At 44.0% G+C, this 14,627-nt stretch overlaps 1 protein-coding gene across 2 annotated transcripts in view; it reads left to right on the forward strand.

Annotated features, from left to right (window-relative positions):
* Positions 1-14,627, forward strand: part of PDE5A (phosphodiesterase 5A) — a 100,441-nt gene that overhangs the window by 67,431 nt on the left and 18,383 nt on the right. For both annotated transcript variants that reach the window (XM_038769169.1, XM_038769168.1), the window contains exons 11-12: positions 1,319-1,378; positions 10,742-10,888. In XM_038769169.1, the coding sequence (XP_038625097.1) occupies positions 1,319-1,378; positions 10,742-10,888 (207 nt within the window). The remainder of the gene's footprint in view (positions 1-1,318; positions 1,379-10,741; positions 10,889-14,627) is intronic.

Raw genomic sequence — 14,627 nt, forward strand, 5'->3', positions numbered from 1 at the left:
TCGGATCAGATACAGTTCCTGTCCCATGTGAGGCTCACAGCCTGAGAGGAGGTATTTAATCACCACTTCATAGATTAGGAAACTAAGGGACAGAGAAGTTAAGTGGCTTGCCCACATCACACAGCAGGAAAGTGTCTTCACATTAAATTTGCTCTGCAGATAATCAGTTCTTCTAGAACATGGAAGTTTCATACCCCTTTAGCATTTCTCCCAACATCACATCCAGTTCTTTCTGGACAGACTTGTGTTGCTGGAAGAACATTCCCTAGCTTTCCATGTGTCTTCTGTCCAAAATGCATAGCAAAACCATGCATTGGAAAAAAAAATGACTGTAATAGAGCCCCAGGAAAAAACATGAAAATCCTGAAAGGAAATAAATAGTTATCCTCTACAGGCACATCTGTTGTGTTTTCTCTTAAGGTAGTCTCAGGATCTTCACATATCTCTTAACATTCAACCAGAATATGTTACTTTTAAAATATGCTACGTGTTGCTGAATTCCAACTGGAAAATAGCATTACCAATCAATCAATCAATCAATCGTATTTATTGAGCGCTTACTGTGTGCAGAGCACTGTACTAAGCGCTTGGGAAGTACAAGTTGGCAACATATAGAGACAGTCCCTACCCAATGGGCTTACAGTCTAAAAGGGGGAGACGGAGAACAAAACCAAACATACTAACAAAATAAAATAAATAGAATAGATATGCACAAATAAAATAAATAAATAAATAGAGTAATAAATATGTACAAACATATGTACATATATACAGTATATTACCAAAGATCGTTTATCCCAGTAACTCACATGCATACCATTAAGATTTTCTTACCTCTTCTCATTAGTTTCCTCAGTGTAAAATGGATAGATACATGTTGTGGTTTTCCTTGGGGTTTTTACGTTTGCTTTTCAAATTGGAAAAAAAAATTCACCATTAAGGCAAAAGCTTGTTGTGCCAAGTTTCCACCAGGAGGATGTTTTTCCTTGTGTGTCTTATAAACGTTTTTACATTGGTGTGTTAGTTCAACAATGTCAGACCCAAAGTTGGAATTTCTTATGTAAGTTGTTCCTTGAATGTAAAGGGGTTAAGCTCTTCTCTGCTGAGAGGAACTGTTTCATTTCTTTCCTGGGCATTTTATTTGCTCGTAGAAACTAACTCACCTCTCTTGACATGGACATTTCTGGAAATTGGCCTTTTGGCAACGTCCACTGTATTTGAAGCAGCAACACTCCCAAAACGGTTCTGAAGTGTGATGTGATATCCCCCCCAACAGAGCAGTTTTACACTTAAACTTTTTCCCTTTCATACCCTGTAGGTTCTCTCGTATCATGCTTCAGCTGCAGAAGAGGAAACTAGGGAGCTGCAGTCGCTAGCGGTAAATTTAGTTTTCTTCTCTATTATCAAATACCTCAAGACATCTTACAAGTAAGCATACGTCCATCGGTTCTCAGGATTTAAAATTTGTGTGGGTTGATAAACATTTGTGGCTGAGATAATGAGCAGCAACTGATTTTCACTTTCCTCCTTGTGAATTCATAGATTTAAAATACCATTTGATGATATATAAAAATGGGCAGAGCGACCCAAGTCATTTTACATAGCCACATTCTGTCCATCTCAAATTTGGTGCTTTTATAATGTAGAAACAGTAGACTCTCACAAGGTTCCCCCATCAGCAGCCTTCCAGCATGGTTTGTTCCCTTCACAAAAATGCCTTCCCTCCTACAAAATTGTTCAAAACAAATTAATTGCCTCCAAAGATCTGTTCCCCAGAACATAAGACCAACTCAAAGCTAGTTCCCCGCACAACAGTCCCTTGGCTCAGAATCTTTTCTCTTGCACAGTAGGTTAAAATAACATAAGCTCAATCCAAAATGTATTTTGTAAGCCAAATTTTTGGACAGCCATTTGTGTGGGAACCTAATCCCCTTCTTCCAATGGCTTTAACAATTCACTAGTTGCAAATCTACTATATGTGCGCCATTTAAGCAGACTTAACCTCCGCCTATCAGTAAGACCAGATGTATTGCAAGGTGTCATTACTGCAGTCCACCAATAATCATTTCTACTCATTGAGGAGGTAAACCAAGGTAACTGAATAAATAGGTGATCCTATTTGTCAATATCAAATGCAGCAGAGGACGGCAGAGAGGTACCGAGATAAAGATATCAAAAGAGACCAATAATCCTTAGATGGTACTTGCAAGATGTATGTGGCAGAGAGAAGTAGTTTCGTTTGATTGCTGTGGTAAACTGATGTTGGTTTAAACCCCGGTCAGCTCTCTGTCAGTTTATTGCCCAGAGATGTTCCCCCCTGACAGTGGTAAACTTGAGCTTATTTGAAAGTCAGTTTCCTGGGGTTTCCCTATGCAACTGTTCCTTGCAAAGGGGAGAAACTAGCCCCCCAAATAAAACACTGACAATTTAGGGAGAAAAAGCCCCCAGGAAGCTGTGTCCTTCTACCCCCATACTCTCCTCTCCCACCTTTTCTCCTCCCTCCGTCCTCCCCAGATGTCAGGGATACTGAGGGCTATTTCCAGGTGACTGTGATGGTTATGTGGATCATTATGTTCACCTCACTGGACTTACTCTGATGGGGAAGCCGGAGCACAGCATGAGGGTGAGGTTTGGAGGCCCCAGATATGAAATAGACTCAAATGAAAGCCAAGGTTGGTTCTTTCTTTGTAAACCGCTCTCTAGACCCCTCACACATTGTAGAATATACAAGGGGATCTTTCCAAGGACTCGGTGGACAAATGAAAAAGCAAATATGAAAACAGTTACAAATTTACAGTGCTTTTATGGACTCTTATTCCTTTCGCCACGTTTTCTCCAGATCAGCAGTGCAGTTGAAAATAGTTTTAAACCGAGGATTATGTTCTAGACAGTGTATCGATCAATGAGTTGTAACCAAGGTGTTTCCAAATACAAAGTGAGTGAATCAAAGAGAAACAAAAAGGGTGATGCAGGAGTTGAATGTGCTCGACTTAGGGGTAGACCAGAAGGAGGTGCATAAAGGGCTCTTCTACAGATATATGGAGGGCGGTTGTGCAGAATGAAGGGTGATGACTCTGTGTTTTCTGGGGGCCTAACAAGGGCTGCATGCAACAGTTTCGGCATTCACAACCCTAACAGTGAAAGAAGTAGTGGTATAAATGGTAGTGGCTGGAAGCAGCATGGCTCAGTGGAAAGAGCACGGGCTTTGGAGTCAGAGGTCATGGGTTCAAATTCCGGCTCCGCCAACTGTTAGCTGTGTGACTCTGGGCAAGTCACTTAACTTCTCTGTGCCTCGGTTACAGATGACTCTGGGCAACTCACTTAACTTCTCTGTGCCTCGGTTACCTCATCTGTAAAATGGGGATTAAAACTGTGAGCCCCCCGTGGGACAACCTGATCACCTTGTAACCTCCCCAGTGCTTAGAACAGTGCTTTACACATAGTAAGCGCTTAACAAATACCATTATTATTATTATTAGTGAACTTCAGACATCTCCTTCTGTGACAGCTGTTCCAAGGGTTGATTTTTATTATAACTGGTAATGGAATTTAAGTGCCTACTATGTGTCAAGCCCTGTACTAAGTACGGGGATAGATACAAGTTAATCCAGTTGGACACAATCCCTATCACATGTGAGGCTCGCAGTCAAAGTAAGAGGGGAGAATAAGTATTAAATCCCTATTTTACAAGTGAGGAAACTGAGGCTGAGAGAAGTAAAGTGACTTGCCCCAGGTCACAAAGTAAGTAAGTGGTAGGGCAGGATTAGAATGCTGGTCTTCTAACTCCCAGGCCGATGCTCTTCCCACTGGGCCACGCTGCTTCTTTCCTTTCCTCCACACCGGAGACTGGGTGCATGTATAATAATACAATAATTGCGGTTTGTAATAAGTGCTTACTTTGTGACAAGCACTGTACTAAGCACTGAGGTAGATAGAAGGTCATCAGGTCCCTTGCGGGGCTCACATGTAAATAGGAGGGAAGAACAGATTTAATCCACATTTTACAGATTAGTAAACTGGGGCACAGAAAAGGGAAGTGACTTGCCAATGTCACACAGCAGCCAGTGGCAGAGCTGAGGTTAGAACACAGATCCTCTGACTCCAGGCCTGGGCTCTTTTCACTAGGCCATGCCCAACTGTTGAGGGTAGGTAAAATTCATAAATGTATCAAGCTTAGGGGTTTATACAACTTGAGGTAATTTTTTTTTTTAGTGGTATCTGATAAGCACTTATGTGCCAGGCTCTGTTCTAAGTGCTGGGGTAGATAGAAGGTTATCTGGTTGGACCCAGTCCCTGTCCCACCTGGGGCTCACAGCCTCTATCCCCATTTTCCAGATGAGGTAACTGAGGCACAAAGAAGTTACGTGACTTGCCCAGGTATGTGGTGGAGCTAGGATTAGAACCCAGGTCCGCCTGCCTCCTAGGCCCGTTCTTTAACCACTAGACTACGCTGTTTCTCTTGGAAATGAAATTAGTTAGGCTTCCTGGAGGAGGTGGGCTTTAAGGAAGACTTTTGATGTTGGGAGGCCTGAGGTCTTGTGGATTTGGGGAGGAAAGTAAGTTCCAGGCCTGGAAATAGCAAGAGCAAGTAGTCAGGTGGGGAACGCATGAGCCGGGTGCGGTTAGGAGAGGGACAGAGAGTGCAAACAGAGGTGTAGCATGTCAGGAGAGCTGAACTGCAATGCCATCTTCCCCAGATCTTGCGCTCTCACAACTCGGCCTTATGAGGGAGGCCTTTGTTCACTGTAAACCTGGTTAGGACTTGGTTAGTTCTAAACTTAATGTGTCTTACTGTTTTAGGAATAGGAGTCACGCTGGCTTCTATGGGAGTTGTCTTTACAGCCTTCTGGAAAGCACGCCTTCTGCTAAAAGAGGGGAAGGAATCACAGAGAAATCTATCAGGCTTGGCCTATGATAGCCTAATCTCCTGGGCTGCAAATAAAGTTGTTTCCTTCTACAGTAACTCTGGGGATATGGTATTTCCTAACTGTTGTATTGCGAGCAGACTTCAGGACACCTGGTCCTCCTGTAAAGTGGTGACTGTGTTCTTGCCAAACCCCAGGGTGAGAAAAATTTGGGTTGTAGCATTCACAATGTCCCAGCACTAAACACACACACCAGGGGTGTGTTCCGATTATCTCATACAGATAATCTTTTAGACTGTGAGCCTACCGTTGGGTAGGGACTGTCTCTATATGTTGCCAATTTGTACTTCCCAAGCACTTAGTACAGTGCTCTGCACATAGTAAGCGCTCAATAAATACGATTGATGATGATACAGCCGTATCCAAGTAGACTCCGGTAAACATTCCCTAAAAGTGTAATGAAAATATGTTTGTGTTAGAACTGAGTGTAATTATTTTAAATGCACTTTGGATAAATCTTTCTGCCTCTTCACCTTGAGATTTCGGTCCTCCTGCTTGTCACCTTCTGAAGTAGATAATGAAATTTCTCTCCAGTGCGGTGGTGGAAATGAAAATTGACCCAGGGGACAACAGAGGTGTGCGCCCGTTTCTCTGCCCTCAGGGAACTTTTCTTCTAATGGGGGAGACAGGAACTGAAATATTTGCCAACAGTAAAATCAGAATAAACTGATCCTAATTGACAGTTCACACGAGGTCTGGGAGCCTCGAGAGAAATAAGTCAAGGAGTGAAGAAAGAAAATGTACATTAATCGGAATCTTGACCCTTCTGTCATGTAACTTCTCTCAAGATTTGATTCGGACAGTTAAATGCTTCGTTCGCTAGTAGAATGTATTTCTGGATTGGTTGCCCACCCCAAAACCCACCCCAGGACCCCTGGCTTGCCTTCCTGTGAAGAGGCAGGCCAATTTGGAGGTCCGATTCAGGCTGTAAGGCCCCTGTGATGTAAATTCCAAGTATTTTTCCTCAGTGAAGAGCCCGTGTATTGTGGAAGGGTGGCTCAGAGGAGTATGGAGCAGACTAGACCCACGGGGAATCAGAGGAACTGACAGTCCGGGAAGGATCCACCCTGCACTCTAAGACAGTGTCCCTGGTTGGGAGCTGGCTGCATTTGTAGCACACTTCACGTTCCAGTCAATGGCACTGTCAATAAAAAGCCAGAACAGTGAAATTACTGCTCTTCATCCATAACCCCTGAAGTTGGTTGTTGACCTGTTGAGTCCAGAAAAGAATCACCAAGATAGAGAGTCTCAGGACTGCTCTGACATTGCAATCCCTTGTTTTCCTCTTTTTGCAGTTAATACTTGGTGCTTATGTAATACAGTGTAACATTCCCTAATAAAACACTGCAGTTAAGTGGAAAAATTTGACATTTTATAGAGGACAAAGTTCAGTAGATGCCGCTTTTTATTAACTCAACTTTCTTGAGCGGGTAATGTTTTCAGGGATCTCTTCCAAATTACATTTTTTGGGGGGGAACTATTAGGGGCTGCTTCCAGGTTTCCATAGTTTTTAAGATTGCTCTTGGGACCTGATCCTTCAGGCCTAGCTGAGCTTCCACTGATGGCCAGATGAGTTTTGTAGCTGGCTGGACAGAAGAGTAGCAGTTGGTTACATTTCTGAATTTGTGCCTGAGGTCCAAAGACAAACTTATCAAGCTACTAGAGGCTGAATATAGACTTTTATGAGTATTTCACACCAAAAATAAGACTCAGGAATTTCAGATGGAAAAATATAACTTGGTATTCACCCCAGTCTCAGCCCCACAGCATTTATTTATATTAATGTCTTTCTCCTTCACTAGACTCTGGTCAACCTCTCCATGCACCGAGTAGAGTGTATTGCATTCTATAGGTGCACAGTTAGTACTGTGATTACTCTTTTAGCCAGTAGTTTTAACTTCCTCTCGTAGGAGTTGATCCAATCTTTTAACAAGAAACACAATTGTGACGGAGGGGCATCTCCTCAGAGTCTCTGCCCGTCTTCCAGGAGAGGTGCTATTAGGTAGATAAGTGGGCCAGTGGAGATGGAATCAGACTGAATTCTGCATCTCTGAATATTCAATTGCATTAGCCATATGTGTATCCAGCAGAGAGTTAGTGCTTATTAAAATGTTAAAAATAGTATACCCAGACCGTGTTCATGGGTGCTAACCTACAGTCTTTCAGGGGACAGGGATTGTGTTGTGTTACTATTTCAAAGGTGAAGCCTGTATAGAAAAATGCAGAACAGTACTGCAGAGCTATTGCCAAATTGAGGTTTCTCTCAGTAGCTATGCAGGGCATTAAGAGCATTTCATTAATACAGTATACTTTTGTCTGCTCCTTAATTGACAAGCCCTCTAAATCAATCTTTAACTGAACTTTTCAAGCAGAGGTTGCATCATAGAGGCACAGGCAAAATTGTGTTGCATCATAGAGGCACAGGCAAAATTGTATCATGGAGAACGGGGTCGCTAATGGAAAGAAAAACCAACAGTTTGATCTATCTTTTAATCCCTGGCAGCACCCAGGACGCTGAATGGAAATTAGGCGCTTCCTTCCTTTGTGTTCCTGGACTGAAACAGTTGTAGCACTGGACCTACCTCACCCACCAGGCATCACCGTTGCACACTTTGTACCCTAACTCTAATCCCAAAAGGAGGGCAGGAAGCAGGAGTTGTGTCAGAGAGGCCAAGGGGCAAGGTCGAACTTCTCCCCGAGGTTCTGAGGCACAGTGTTTCGTCTCCCCCTTCGACTTGTGCCTGCCTCTGGATACAGGGACTCAGGAGGCACTTGTAAGTGTGAGTGAAAGTGGCCCCTGCCCTCGTGGAGTTTACAGTCAAATGGGGATTTAGGCAAAGGGTGACGGTACAACAGATGTTGGTAAGAATGCGTAAGATGAAATAGCTGGGTAGAACCTGGAATGTGCATGTGTTCACAGGTGCTAAGGATGGGTATAAATACATAAGGTTTAGGGTGACTTTTGGAGGCACGTGATTTGGGATGTTGTGAATTAATCAGCGCTTAGAACAGTGCTTTGCACATAGTAAGTGCTTAACAGATATCATTATTATTATTATTAATCAGGAATGCTCCCTTGAGGAGGTGGGATATTAGGAGGCCTTTGACGATGGGGAGAGTTATGGTTTGGCCAATTTGCAGATGGGGGTCTGGGTGGAGCTCTAGGACAGAGAAGCAGTGTGTCAGAGGTGAGGTGGAGTTCTACTGGTATTCACCAGCAAAGTGCTGGTGAACTAAACACAATTTAATGCAGTTAATAGTGTTTCAACTGCTTCCAGGATGCAGGCTTTTTTTTCTTCTTCTTTTTTTCCATTTAATTACTATTGACACTGGCAGGGAGAGGTTAAAAAAACTTCCTGAGATCCTCAATACAGCTTCCTATTTGCAACTAAACCTTCCCTAATCTAATAGGCACACCCATGTCTACTGCTAGAACAGAAGAGTTTCAGTGTTTTCATCGTGGAGTCCGTTTCTCCAATATTTAGCAACAGCTGTGGGGAAAATAAGCTGGAAAACTGGGTCAAATGCAGAATCAACTAAATAGGGCCAGGTATTGCTTCTCCAGCCTGAAACTGACTCTCTTTTTCCTCCAGTTGACAGGTTTTGGGTAAAGGGAACCTTTCCATCATCAGCGTGGATTTGTGGAAAGAGCATGGGCCTGGGTGTCAGAGGATGTGGGTTCTAATCCCGACTCTGCCACATGCCTGCTGTGTGACCTTGGGCAAGTCACTTAACTTCCCTGTGCCTCAATTACTTCATCTATAAAATGGGGATTAAGACTGTGAACCCCATGTGGGACGGGCTGTGTCTGACCTGATTACCTTGTATCTACCCCAGTGCTTAGAACAGTACTTAGTAAGTGCTTAACAAATACCACTATTATTATTATTACTAGGATTTACTGAGCGGGAGCTGCAGGCAGAATTATGAACTAGGCACTTGGGAATGTCTACTCAGTAGAGTCAAGATCTAGACCCCTTCCTCGGAGTTTACAGTCAGGGACAGACTATCCCCAAGAAGGCAAGAGCCACATACTTTCAAATAACACATTTTCTCCCTAGGTTGCTTAGCACATTCAGGGTTGAACCCGGAACTTGTCACTTTCCCAGACTCATCTCCCAGTAACTTGCCCCCTGGAGCTAGAGAGATTGTGGTGTTTTCTCAGAAACCACAAAAATTGGGTTCTCCAGGCCATTGTGCCATAGGAACAGAAGAATGTGGGTTGTGTGAGAATGTAGTCGTCTTCAGGCCCTGTGGCCACTCAGATAATTGTTTTTTTTTCCAGTGTTAAGCAGTTACTGCATTCACGTCAAGCACCATACTGAGCTCTGGGGTAGATACACGATAATCAGGTCAGGCACAATCCAGGTCCCACATGAGGCTCACGGCCTAAACAGGAGGGAGCAGGATTTAATCCCCGTTTTACAGATGAGGAAACCGAGGCCTGGAGAAGTTAAGTGACTTGCCCAAGGTCATAGACAAGGGGAAGAGACAGGATTAGAACCACAGTCCTCTGACTCTGGGGCCGTGCTCTTTCCCCTAAGCCATGCTGCTTTTTCAGTGGTGAATTAAAGCATTTCCCCACCTATTTAAATGCACCCCAGCTGGTTGGAAAGGCTATTTAGAGGGATGTTTGAGCAAGTCAGCATTTGAATCAGGGGCTTTGGTGACCCAAGTTTGTTCTTAAACCCTTCTTGTGGAGAGCTGCAAGCGTGGTACATTGCACTGCACATAGTAAGCACTCAGTAAATACAGTTGATTGATTTGTCCCTGGCTGATGGCAGTTCCACAGACCTGAGTGAATACTTGATGTAGGTGTCACTAGGTAGAGAGTAATGAGGGTTTGGATAAAAGTTTTGTTTTTCCCCATTGCATTTCATCCGAGATTTTCCACATGCTTTACAGCCTCTCTGAAGACAGTAGGTCTGAGGCAGAGTGAAAATCTCAAAATACCCTTGACAGAGATCAAGAATTGAGACACAGAAGGTTAAAAAGATGTGCTGTGTTCCACATGGACCATACAAGGAATCAGGAGCCAAACCCAGATCCCTTCACCGTTTTCTTTTCTTCTCTTGGGTCAGCTCGGAGGGCTTATGTGGTGGTTTGAGTGAGAGAAAAGGAAACTTTCTTTCTTGTGACAACTAAGAAAGAAGCTGAAAAGGGCCATCCTGGACACTGGGGATGAGGTTGTGTCTGTGAAGGGCGGCACAAGCTGTGTTGGCTCAGTATATTCTAAAATATTCTTTTGTCAAAGGGAGGGAGAAAAAAAAGACTTCCTGCTTTAAGAATAATGATGCCCCAAGGAAAAGACATCTGTTCCCTTGGAGAGCACAGTGTGTTTAACTAAAGCAGCTGTTAGCGGTATGCTGAGTTATAAGGTGGGTCCGTTCCCACCTCCAGATTTCCAGGCTCAGCTGGTGTTGATTGCCTCTCGTCTCTGATGTTTGTCGCTGGCGTAAACAGTGAAGTTATGTATCTAAACAACTTAAATCCTCCTCCTTCCTCTGCTTCAGCCCAAGGAAATGACTTATTAGAATGCATATTTTCCTGAGAATTTTGGTCTTGGGAAGGATTCTTCTTTTAGACCAAGAGAGAGTTGCCGTAAGTTTCAGGAACAAGTGAAGCTTCGCTGATCTTTAAAGGGAGCCAGAAGCAAGAGAGAAAGGAGCAGGAGAATGAAACGAGCATTTGCAATGAATAACATAAAAGAATGTTTCCAAGGGGTTTTTTTGCCTGCTATAATGATGGAGAGATATGCATCTTTTTATTGTTGCTATGACTAATTCCTTGTTTGTTTCCATTTTTTCCTCCATAAGGCCGCTGTTGTGCCATCTGCCCAGTCTCTCAAGTTAATCGACTTCAGCTTCAGTGATTTCGAGCTCTCCGATTTGGAAACCACACTGTGCACGATTCGAATGTTCACTGACCTCAACCTTGTCCAGAATTTCCAGATGAAACATGAGGTAGGATTGCTGGTGAATGGAAGGGACAGAGCTGGACAAGAACCCAACCGGTCAGTCAGATATCCCTTCCTTCCCCTGCAAAGTGACCCGCACATTTTCAAATTGAGGAAGGACCTTTGGACACTGGGCAGAGCCACCCAGAAAATTTATGCTGGCCCTGTCACCTGTAGGTGATTAGCTTGAATCAGCCCCCAAGATATTGAGTGGTCTGGTGCACGTTTGTTGATTTCTGCCAGTGTTGTTAGAGCATTGGGTATCATTATCATTAGGCTGGGTATCATGAGTGGCCATCTAATACTAGGGCTACACCGAAATCATGTGAACTGAGTGTCTAATGCATCTCCTGGGGATTTAAAAATAATCAGACACCCATTTTTGGGGGTGCGGAAGAGGCAGGGAATTAAGGGAAGGAGGGGCCGGGAGGAGACTGACTTCAAAGAATTAACAGGTCAGAAAGACACGCTTTGGGGTCTTTTCGTCCCAGATTGGAAATGGCCAGGTCTTTTCAGATTCCAGGTTTGAGCGAGGCTAGGAATCCAGACTATAAAGCTGTGGGGACATTTGCTGCCATTGCCCAGCATGGATTGTGTTTAACCAACAAAACTACCCAGTTGCCTTTCTTACCTAAATCCTCTTTGCATTCTTCTTGTTACTTTCCATTTTCATTTAGGACAGGACTACTAGTTTCATACTATTATATAAAAAAAACTATCATAGATTTGAAGGCAGTTTCTCACCCCTCAGATTCCTCTTCTCCAAGCAAAAAATCCCAAGTGCCTTGTTTTTCTATAATAAAGGCCCTTTTCCATTCTGCGGTCACTGCTAATTTGTATTTCAACTGTTGCTTTCCCCCAACCCACCAAACCCATAACTTCGTCAGAGAAGAAAATTAGGTTTTGTTATTTTATATCCTATTAAAATAAAGATCATTAGATGTCCAGATTCTTTTGCTCTTAAACTGTTTGGAAAACTTGCTTGTTTTGAAACTGATGTGGCTGTGAAGCAGAGTTCCAAATCCTCATACTCATTTTTCAGTAAATTTTTCATCAGGTACAGTGAGGTATATATCCTGAGCCGTGTAATCCTAAAGTGTATAATTACCTGTAGCAGTTATTGCCCTGACCCCTCAAACCACATTGGCAGTTTGAGTGTAAAATGTGCTTAAAGATTTGTCCCCTCCTTCCCTAAGGCATTCTTCCCCAGATTAGCTTAGCTGATTTTTTTGGCCAGACAGAACCATGATCGAGGTCTTTGGCCACTGAAACATCATATAATGTTCCTGCTGCCCTCCCTTGTAGGGTGGGAAAGGTCAGGAGTCAGTAGGGTTTGTTTGGCAGCCAGTCCAACCTCATGTTCCTTGAGCTGCCTGGGGCAGAGGAGATCCGGGGTGAATATCCATCACTTGATCTAAATTAGCTTTGCTGAGTAGATTTACTTAGAAGAGGAGAAGTTTGTAGGGGGAGAACTCAGCCAGAGGAAGGAAGGGACTGCAAAAGAGAGAAGCGTTTGCTGAGTGTAGGGTGCTGGGAGGACCTTGCCATGAGAAGGGAATTTCCCAGAGAGAGGAATAGATTGTGCTTTCTCGCTGTTGGATCTCACTCTTTCCCAATCTACTCACTCTATGTCAATGGGCTTCTTTCCTCACTTTCTGACAGGAGCAGGTCAGCATGCCAAGGTGCAAATCCCCCCCGCCGGCTTTTCCTTCCTCCCCAACCCCAGTGCCAAGCAGTTCGAGAGGTCAAGGTCCCCAGGATCACAATCTTTGTCCAGAACACCTTGTCCTGGATTTGAGTACCAGGACTATCCTGGTAGTTGAGAGGTGTTCCTCTTTACAGAGATGTCACCTTCAGAAACCCCAATACCGTCCTCTCCAGCGGCGATAGCAGCAGGAGTGTCATTCTCACAGTTAAAGGCACTGCGGAGTCCTAGGTGTTAAGGAAAATGCAGTGACAACCAGCCGACTCAGTCCTTTCCCACGAGGTGTCCGTGGTTAAAAATTGGAGTGAGGCATCATACTTGGAAAGTCACCAACTCTCAGAATAAAGATGGAGCTTAATGCAAAGCATCAGAAAAGTTCAGATGCAGTAGTTCACAGTCCCTCCGTAGCTAGCTAACTTTGCACTTTTCATTTCGAATTAAAGGCCACATAGCAATGGCTGCAGGGGGTATGAAGGATAGAGGTTCTCAGGCCTCCAGGATCGGGGTGGAACAATAACGATAATGATGGCATTTATTAAGGCCTTGCTATGTGACAAGCACTACGTCAGTTGTGGAACAAGAAATTAGGGGAGGAACAAGAAAATGGATATGAAACAGGTGAAGTTATTAGCGTGGTACCCATTCTCAACCCCAGATCTGTGAGCTTCACATAACACAGCAGAATCTCATTTTATGATGGTTATGAAGCCCCTGAACCTATGTTTAAAAAAAAAAAGGTTTGTTTTGGGTTTTTTTTTTTCACCCTTTCCCATCTTTACAAGACCTGTGCTGCATCTAGAGGAATCTGTGTTTGGCAATAATAATAATAATAATAATGGCATTTATTAAGTGCTTACTATGTGCAAAGCACTGTTCTAAGCACCGGGGAGGTTACAAACTAATCAGGTTGTCCCACAGGGGGCTCACAGTCTTCATCCCCATTTTACAGATGAGGTAACTGAGGCACAGAGAAGTGAAGTGACTTTCCCAAAGTCACACAGCTGATAATTGGCGGAGCTGGGAATTGAACCCATGACCTCTGACTCCAAAGCCCATGCTCTTTCCACTGAGCCACACTGCTTCCCCTAAGAGCACAAGTCTGTTTTCTGTTTACTCCTACTTTGCCATGAATCATTCAGACTTGGTGAGGCAGACTCCAAAGAGACTGCCATCTTGCGTTTCAACTAATCAATCAATCAATCAATCAATCGTATTTATTGAGCGCTTACTGCATTCTAATCCAGAAAGAGTAGCCCTGCTTGTGCCCATGAGTCAGTCACTGGGCATTTTATTGAGTGTCTCCTCAGGGGTTGAAATAAACTCAAGTTCTGGGACTCGGCGCTGACTTTCCCTTTTCCCAAGTTCTGAAATGCATTTTTAGAACAGACGCTGAGGCTTTACTTTTCCCATGAATTCAAAGGAAAATACTCTGTGGGAGGCAGCCCTGCTGCCAGCCTGCGAGTTCATTCATTCATTCATTCAGTCAGTCGTATTTATTGAGTGCATACTGTGTGCAGAGCACTGTACTAAGCGCTTGGGAAGTACAAATCGGCAACATATAAAGACGTTCCCTACTCAACAAGGAGATGAGTGGAGAGGAAAGGGGGACAGTTATTTAAGGTTGGAAGACTGCCAGGTGATCTTCACCAATGCATCGAGGGCATACCTTGAGAGCCCCCGGCCAACGTGCTGGAGATCAGAGGGGAGTTCTGAGAGGCAGAAGTGGAGATTCTTCAGGCCTCTGCTGTTCATAAATGGCTCTGAGACTGGCATCGGTGCAGTCGTCAGCTGCTGCCCACCAAGGACTCCGGATCTGTTGGCCAGCGTCGGGGCCGGGGTATCGGTCAAATCAACTGCTTGGATCCAGCTGACAGGCCGTGATTCACCCACCTTTGAGGAATAGGTGCATCCTAGAAGGTGAAGGGCAGAGGGAGATTGGGGAGGCTGTTGAGTGAAGATAGCTTTTGAATCTCCTCATTTGGCCCTAATGATGATAGCATTTATTAAGCAATTACTGTGAGACAGCACTTCTGTAAGCACT

This window comes from Tachyglossus aculeatus, chromosome X5 (genome assembly GCF_015852505.1).
Source record: "Tachyglossus aculeatus isolate mTacAcu1 chromosome X5, mTacAcu1.pri, whole genome shotgun sequence".
In the NCBI taxonomy this organism is placed as follows: domain Eukaryota; kingdom Metazoa; phylum Chordata; class Mammalia; order Monotremata; family Tachyglossidae; genus Tachyglossus; species Tachyglossus aculeatus.